Here is an 8913-nt window from a genome sequence, read left to right as displayed (position 1 = left end):
TTCAATAGAGGGAAATAAAATTTCTCAAGTCTCTTACATTCAATTCTTGGGGATCCAAGTGGATGAGAATTTGAATTGGAAAAAACATATTAATTTCATTCATACAAAAATTGTGAAGTCACTTGGGATCATCAGCAAACTTCGAAGGTTTATAAATGTATCTTGTTTACTGACCTTATATTATACCATGATTTATCCTTATTTAATTTATGGTAATATTGTTTGGGCGAACACTTACCCCTCCAACCTTCATAAACTTTACTTGCTGCAGAAGTGTTTTGTACAATTGGCAACTCTTTCAAACACAACAGATCCCTCTATCTCTCTCTTCAAAAAACTGAATATCCTGCCTGTGTACAACATCAATATTCATCAGATATGTGTTTTTATATATAAATACATGTTTTCACCCTGTTCTTTACCAAATTTTCATGTTAAATTCCCAATTTCATTCTTATACTACTAGACACTTCTTTTTCTTTTCTTTTTTGTATTGTAAATTGTTGGTTTCTTTGAGTTTTGAGAAAGGTGAGGTCCCTCGTATAAGCCTGTTGGCTTCTTGACCTCTCCTGACACATTTATTTTTATCCTGTAATTTGGTTTTCTTTTAAATCTCTTATGTGTGCAAAATAAATAAATAAATAAATTTTAAATAAATTTGGATGAAACTTTATTAATCCCTGGAATACATTCACGAGCGACTTCAGCAGTATATAAACTAACTAAAATGAGCTTTTACCATGGACACATCAGTGCATCAATAACTTTAATCCAATAATTAAGAACCAAAAGTACTTTTACTTTGGCGGGGCTGTGACTGAATTTGTTTTACTCTGACCTTCTCCAGAGCTTTGATTATTTTTCCTTGAGCCTCCCTGAGTGACTGGCAGCAAATGCATGACCTTCCCTCCACCATAAATAAGTTATTAGAAAACTTACACTTTGATGCTTGAAAGTTTTAGGTTTAAAGTTGAAGATGAAAAAAATCCCAGCTGATCTCAAACAGCCCAATTAACTGAAGGAGCAGCTGACTGATGGAAGGGAGTCAGCTGGTAGATCACATGATTCCTTTCTATGCAACCAACTGGCGAATCTCATTCAGAGCGCCCTATTTAAACTGCTCTGGTCTGCCTACTGTTGCTGCTCTTTGTTACAATAAGTTGTAAAAATGAAAGGGATACCCATTTCAAGCCAAGGTCTCACTCTTTCCTTTAATGTAGGAATGACTGTTGAAAGATGTTTTGATGATGAGCAGTTCACACAAGAGTAAAAGGTGTGACAACTAACCCCAGTCTCCCCGGGGTTTTGGCAGGGTGAAACCACCCATGTGTCCTGGCTCACAAAGATGTTTTTCTTTAGAGATTCTGATTGCTTTGTAATTCAAAAGAATTCTTCTTTTTTAAGCTCTTCTTCACTCCAATGTCCTCCTGAGACCCCTCGTCCTCATATGAGGACATCACATTTTGGGTTTGCTGCACCTTATACTCCATTGTGCTCACCTTAGACCTGTCCTCATTTGTGGACACTTCTTTGTGCCATCTTGTGATAGCAAAAGCACAATACACTAGTACATGTAAAAAAACAAGATGGCAGCCAAGTCAGTTTGCAGCTGATCACGTCACAAAAGTGGACAAGGTCCAAAACCTGATCACATTTTATGGTTGAGCAGTTTGATAAATCTGACCAATTTTAGCAACAGTAACAACATAAGACGCTGTTGATTAGGAAGTACTCGTTTAAAGATATTGGGACTTTATTACTGCAGCATTTCACACAGGCCAATTAGGTGTGACAGACAAAAAGGACATTCCTAGCTTGGAGTATGGAGCAAGGAAAATTCATACAGAATGTTCTGTCACCAGTAGAAAAGGTGATGGTAAAGGATTGTTTGAGGGGCATAATCTCCAATATATATGACCTTTTGGTAGGCGAGTCCTCAGAATCATCTATAAAGAAACTAGAGGCATGGAGAGAAGACTTTCGTGAAAACATCGAAAGTGAGGACTGGGAGAGGGCATCTATTAAAGCACAATCACAAACTTAAATTACTGCAGTATAACTGGCTGATGCGAACCTACATAACTCCAGAAAAGCTCAATAAATACAATAGTATCATACCTGATTTATGTGTCAAATGCGGAAAGGAAAAAGGTACACGTTTCCTCTGTTTTTGGCAGTGTACTCAAATAAAAAAGGTTCTGGGAAGCAGTGAGCGACACCATCCAGGATATATTATCCATACAGATACCTCTACACCCAAAGCTTTTTATACTAGGTCTGTATCCACCCAATCATATCATCAGCAGGAGAATACAAATTTCTTTTGAAATTGGCCTGTTGCTTGCTAACAGAGTTATTGCTCTGTCATGGAAGAAAGTCGGTAGGTCGAGTAAGGGTAGATGGATCTCTGAACTATCAACAACTTTGCCCTTGGAAAAAATTACACACGCTATCAGAGGTAGTCAATCTCTCTTTTTCTTTTTACGATGTATATGTTCACATTCTAGATGTGTGTACGTGTATGTCTTTGTTTATTGTTGTTAAAATCAATAAAGATACTGTTGGGGGAAATAAAGCCATACCAAAGAAAATGTAGGGTCTCAGGAGGACATTGCTGTTATCATAATCATCATCAGACTGGCACTAGTGTTGGAGTGATGTAATGCAGTACACAGCTTTCACCACTAGAGGACAGTCGAGTGCTGAACAACGGAAGTGAAAGTATTTACAGTCCGTCAGCAGCAACAGAACACGGGGTTCATCGCAATATCTCTCCTCGACTCCTCTGTCCTCTGTCCTCGATCACTTGACCCGAAAAGCGATCGATACCCACCATCTTGTAGGACGTTTCATTTCGTTAAATGCACTCAGAGGAGTCGAGGAGAGAGGAGAGAGGAGAGAGGAGGCTTTCAGAGGAAAGGGAAGCGTGGATACTTGAGTGCAGCCTTCGCGGAAGTCTTTTACCGACCGACACACCTCCCTGATTGGATATCAGTTATTGATTGGACTGATCTGATACATCCCAACATCACTGGAGTTCGATCTGTTATTTCCCTCATCAACTTTTATTATGGATACAATCAAAGAGTCAGTCTGTCAGAGAGGCCGTCTGTCAGAGAGGCTGTCTGTGAAAGAGTCAGTCTGTCAGAGATTCAGTCTGTCAGAGAGGCCATCTGTCAGAGAGGCCGTCTGTCAGAGAGTCTGTCTGTCAGAGAGGCAGTCTGTCAGAGAGGCCGTCTGTCAGAGAGGCTGTCTGTCAGAGAGTCAGTCTGTCAGAGATTCAGTCTGTCAGAGAGGCCGTCTGTCAGAGAGGCTGTCTGTCAGAGAGTCAGTCTGTCAGAGATTCAGTCTGTCAGAGAGGCCGTCTGTCAGAGAGGCTGTCTGTCAGAGAGTCAGTCTGTCAGAGATTCAGTCTGTCAGAGAGGCCGTCTGTCAGAGAGGCTGTCTGTCAGAGAGTCAGTCTGTCAGAGATTCAGTCTGTCAGAGAGGCCGTCTGTCAGAGAGGCTGTCTGTCAGAGAGTCAGTCTGTCAGAGAGTCAGTCTGTCAGAGAGGCCGTCTGTCAGAGAGGCTGTCTGTCAGAGAGTCAGTCTGTCAGAGATTCAGTCTGTCAGAGAGGCCGTCTGTCAGAGAGGCTGTCTGTCAGAGAGTCAGTCTGTCAGAGATTCAGTCTGTCAGAGAGGCCGTCTGTCAGAGAGGCTGTCTGTCAGAGAGTCAGTCTGTCAGAGAGGCAGTCTGTCAGAGAGGCCGTCTGTCAGAGAGGCTGTCTGTCAGAGAGTCAGTCTGTCAGAGATTCAGTCTGTCAGAGAGGCCGTCTGTCAGAGAGGCTGTCTGTCAAAGAGGCCGTCTGTCAGAGAGTCTGTCTGTCAGAGAGGCAGTCTGTCAGAGAGGCCGTCTGTCAGAGAGGCTGAAACATTTGGCCTAATAAATTATTTCCAGTGTTCAAAGACACCATGATCATATTCTGGGTTATTAAATGATGAACTCACAGTCACATTATCAACAAATACAGATGCAAATAATGAATAAATCATATAAACACACAGTGTGACTCTGAGCAGGACACAGGGCAGATTATAAATACAGTACGCAGGTTGTTGTTCATGTGCAGGTGATTGTTAGACAGAGAAAACACTGCTGCTCTGCTACTGAGAACTGGATCTGTATCTTTATCATTATATATGTACATATAACATTCAGTGTGCAGTAACAAACTCCTATTAACCACCTATCCAAACTATTATTTTTCACTTTTATCATTAATATTATTATTTATTATTTATCTGTCTATCTATGCAGTAGGGGCACATAATATTGATACAACAGTAAAGGCCAAACACAAGTTGGTTACTGGTTGTGGTCTAATTTCTACTCCAATTGCCCATTTGAAGAAGAAAATGGAAAAAGCACGTGGAGTTCCGTTATTTTTTTATTCACACGGACAAACAAATTAATGCATTTTATATTTGTTGTTAATCCTGTTATAAAACAAATAAGTTGAACACATATGCTTATGCTCAGTTTGCATCAGTCATTTATTCATTTAACCCTAACCCAGCCTTTAGTAATATCATTAATTAGTTTTACTACTTGGGATACAATTTTGTTTCAGTTTGTGGCTGGTAGCATATAATCCTTTTTTTAATTCAGTTCCGAACTTAGTAATTAAATAATGTCTTTCACCGTGTTGTCCGCGTTTATATATCCTGCATGAAACAACAAGATGAGAACGTACGGGGCGCATTATCTAAGATGCGCTTTTTGTAGTCCATCTTCAGAAAATTGTAGATTCACCACAGTAGACTCACGTCAATAACATCCGCCGTCGCGTCATTACGTAGCCCAGTGTAAGTGCAGTTGGATTCTCTCAGCACCGCAGTTGTCTTTTTCTAAGTCCTCATGAATTCTCCTTCACATCTCCCCTTGGCCTCGTGACGCCATCGAGGTCAAGGAAAAGTGGTTAGGAAAAGACTTTTCGACCTTCTTCTTCTTCGGCGAACAGACCAACCTCGCTGCGACTTCCGGTAGGGACTGTAGATATCTATCTCATCCCTTGTCCGCCATCTTGTCTGCAGTTGGGTCTCATACTCTTTGGTCTCTCTCAGGAGGAGACGCTAGTGAGGGAAACGTAGATGTGAAATCTGGTTTTTGGATTAACACACGGACATGAGGAAGTAAGAACAACTCCTAACCGGTAAATATTTGTTAAAAATATTGTCTTTAGCCGAAATAACGGTGGTTTTCTTTATTAAACACGATCAGCACCAGCTAACAGTTTAGTTTATTGACTACAGATAGACGTTACTGTGGCTCTAACGTTACTCGAGCTCTGTTGCTTTTATTTGCTCTGTAACATTTCCTGTACGGTTCTCTGTTTAGCCTACATTTTATTTATTTTGATTTATTGTCAGGTGCAGCTCACCTGCTGGTAGATAAAGAGTAAACTGACAGAAGTGAACACCGGAAATAGCAGTTAAGTTTCTGCACTCAAGACCACCGAGACGACGGGTTGGCTTCCCGGAGGTAAGAGACCAGTCATATCGTCAGGAGACAACACGTTTAGACATAGTTATACATACATATAAACACGTGTATATATGTTGTTCAACTTTGTATACATGTCGTATTTCAGCCAGATGTGTCATGGTTGTTATAGTGACGTCAGCTGTTTCAACCAGGAAGGACGTCATTCATTATCTCGTTGGCCTTTTTAATCTTTGTTTATTATTATTATTATTATTATTATTATGATACATTTAGTATTTATTACATTTATTATTGAGTTTCGTGAAAGGCGCCTATAAATAAAATGTATTATTATTATTATTATTATTATTATTATTATTATTATTATTATTATTTATTGTACCGTGAAAATCTCATCCATGCTTCCGGTGTTTTAAATTTACTTACTGGATTTACGCACTGGACCTTGAAATGACTCCCACACTAGAATTTATTTGCACTGTTTTTTATGTGGAGTAATTATACATGACGGTATTTAGAGACGACGAGTCATGAACAGAACGTTACCAAAAATGCTCAGTGACGTTAGGATCTGTTGTTTGGATGGATTTTTGTATCCTTTATATTTTTGTCTCCAGTCAGATCAGTACGTAAAGACGTGTTTTAAAGGCAAAACTCACCCCTGAAACTCTAAATTTCACCAATCAATATACTTTTAGAAACAGTAAATGAACTTACATTTGAATGAAATTGACTGACGTGATTTTCAAACAGTTTTCACACCTAAAGAATATATTTTGTTAAGGATAAAGCTGTGTTAACGACTCCAAATTTAATCAGCTCCGTATGTGTGCAATGAGGCTTTTGATGCTCATTTCATTTGATCCAATAATTGATTCTAACTTCTTGCTCATTGTCTGTCACAGTGAGTTCACTCTGGTGAAGTTTGATTGATCGTTTGAAATCCTGTGAACCTGCTGAAAATTCAAAATGGCTGTGAAAATGGAAGTCCTGAATCACCTGGAAGAGCTGACACATTATGAGCTGAAGAAATTTCAGTGGTACTTGATCCATTATGACCAAGAGGGACATCGACACATACCGAGGTCCCACCTGGAGAGCGCTTCCAGAATGGGCACTGTGGATAGAATGGTGCAGGCTTACGGGAGAGACGGTGCTGTGGAGACCACGATGGACATTCTTGTAAAGATACATCGTAATGACCTTGCAATAAGGTTAACTCAAGGTAATATGTCTTAGTACGCTTGGTAATCTCTGAGTAGGGCTAGCTTTATTTTAATGGATAATAAACATATAGAGAACACGTATGTCTGTTTATACATTTTATTGTGTTGTGACCATTACTATTGAGGTGTCACACTCTGTTTCTCTAAACTTTACAAAGAGAGAGGGGAATTAATGTTTTAGTAGAGCATAACAAATATAATCTTCATTTACAAATATGTGACTAAATTATCATATTTCTCAATAATGTCTGATTTCTAACGCGTTTATTTAAATTTGCAGCCAAACGCGTCTTAAAAGTGGATGCACATTGGATCGTTAAGGATCTGTCTTGTCCAGTTTGTCATGATATTTTCACGGAGCCTGTGATGCTGCAGTGTGGCGACAGTGTCTGTAAGAGCTGCGTGCGCAAAGACCAGAGGAGGGAACTCATTTGGAAATGCCCACACTGTTGGAAAGAGACACACACTGAACCTCAGGTTAATTCCACTCTGAAGAGGTTGTGTGAAAACTATAGAAAAAGAAAAGGAGAAGGACACCTCATATCAGGTGAGGTCGCATTCGTTATTGATTTGACTGCTTAACTACATTACAAGTAGTGTTGTGGATCTTAATATTTCACAATGTATGTAAGATTTTATCTGCTAAACATCAGCAGGCTAAAGCGATAGTTCAGATTTTTCGTAGTGTGGTTGTAAGCGGTACGTATTCATAGTCGGTCGGGACACCATTTACTACTGTGGTTGGGGGCAGCAGCAAAACCCATTTTAGCCACCTAAAAAAATCAATATCATTTTTCGTGTACACTATTAAGAATATTTTCACTGCTTTACTTTGACGCAGACAGCCTGTTACAATGGGAAGCTGTTCATGGCTTCAGTTCCCCATCTATGCTCAAAGCCACCAAACTCCATAGACAAAAACAGTGTTGTGTTATTGGATGAATTTGGTGAATCCAAATGATCCCCATTGAACACCGAAAGTCAAACAATGACACAAAGAAAATAACCCATCGAGGCAGCGGTACACCAGCAGCTTCTGTGTTCAGCAATGTTAAATCGCTGTTTTTCTCAATGGAGTCTGGCTTTAAGGAGAGCACTAAAAGGGATTCCAGACATAAGTCGCTGTCAGCAAGGTAAAGCGGTGAAAATACTCTAAACAGTGTACACTTACTGATATTTATTATTTTAGGTGGCTTAAATATTTTTTGTTGCTGAACCGCGTCCACAGCAGTACATTGCTTAGCTTCCATGGCGGCACTCCTGTCTGCATGCCGACTGACATCTACAGTATGTAACACACTGACTGTGGATAAGTACCTCATACAACCCCACATGAAGAAAAATCCAAACTGTCGTGAACGTGTTTGCATGCTGACATTACCATTTAGCTTAGACACAAGACACAATCATTTTGCTCCAGTGATCAGTCACTACACTGTATTTTTCTAACAAACTCATCTTTTTATTTATTTATTTTTTATTCAGAGTCAGTTTCCACTATTCAGGCTTCGTTGCATCAATTCAAACCCAGCTACAGTGCTCAGAATGGAAGCAATTTGGTCGCTCCCGTCATGAGTGGTAATAATATTGGTGGTAGCGTCTTCATCATCGGCACAGTCCAAGGTAGATACATTAAACATGGGAGTAGCTGAAACTGGGGTTTGGGCTCTGCTGATTTTTTCCTTCTTTTGCAGGGTCTGTCGTTTCCTCAAAACAGGCACTGAACCATGTGTTTGCAGACAGCTGTGGTGCTCTGCAGCCCCAGAGTGAGTACTTCTTACGGCCCATTACCTATTGCACTTAGCAATGTGATAAAGGAGAGAGTGGTATAAGTTGACCCACCCCCTTTTTTAGGTAAGTGTGCATATCTGTTGTCATGTCACCATTAATTCAGGAAGCACCCATCATATCTGATCTGATGACGAGAACTGGATACAGTGCCGGGCTTTGAGGCCATTCTCAGGGTGCTTTCAGACCTAGAGTTGTCTTGCTTTGGTCTGAATCAGGGACTAATTTTGTTTCAAAGCTGTATAATTGCCTAGAGTTGGTTCGTGTTCTCACGGCAGCATTTACAAGCGGACCAGATAAAATGCCTTGTGTGAGAAAGCTGCTCTTGATTGGTCAGAATTTCCATGTGGGAAAAATCCAGGAAGTAAACCAAACATTGAAGAAGAGTACACTTGCAAGATAAATGTGACACTT

At 40.1% G+C, this 8913-nt stretch overlaps 1 protein-coding gene across 6 annotated transcripts in view; it reads left to right on the top strand.

The window, feature by feature from the left end:
- The window catches only part of LOC126399567 (uncharacterized), a 50876-nt gene that overhangs the window by 38197 nt on the left and 3766 nt on the right, over positions 1–8913 (top strand). For 4 of the 6 annotated variants that reach the window (XM_050059627.1, XM_050059626.1, XM_050059625.1 and 1 more), the window contains exons 2-4: positions 6992–7258; positions 8197–8334; positions 8406–8477. In XM_050059627.1, coding sequence (XP_049915584.1) covers positions 7078–7258; positions 8197–8334; positions 8406–8477 — 391 coding nt within the window. In that variant the 5' untranslated portion in view covers positions 6992–7077. Of the gene's footprint in view, positions 1–5043; positions 5193–5409; positions 5522–6390; positions 6711–6991; positions 7259–8196; positions 8335–8405; positions 8478–8913 lie in introns of those variants that run through there. The other 2 variants (XM_050059622.1, XM_050059623.1) reach the window with 2 other exon arrangements.

Source organism: Epinephelus moara, chromosome 13 (genome assembly GCF_006386435.1).
Source record: "Epinephelus moara isolate mb chromosome 13, YSFRI_EMoa_1.0, whole genome shotgun sequence".
Taxonomy (NCBI): Eukaryota; Metazoa; Chordata; class Actinopteri; order Perciformes; family Serranidae; genus Epinephelus; species Epinephelus moara.
Note: the sequence above shows the minus strand (reverse complement) of the source record. Positions and strands in the feature narration are given on the sequence as shown.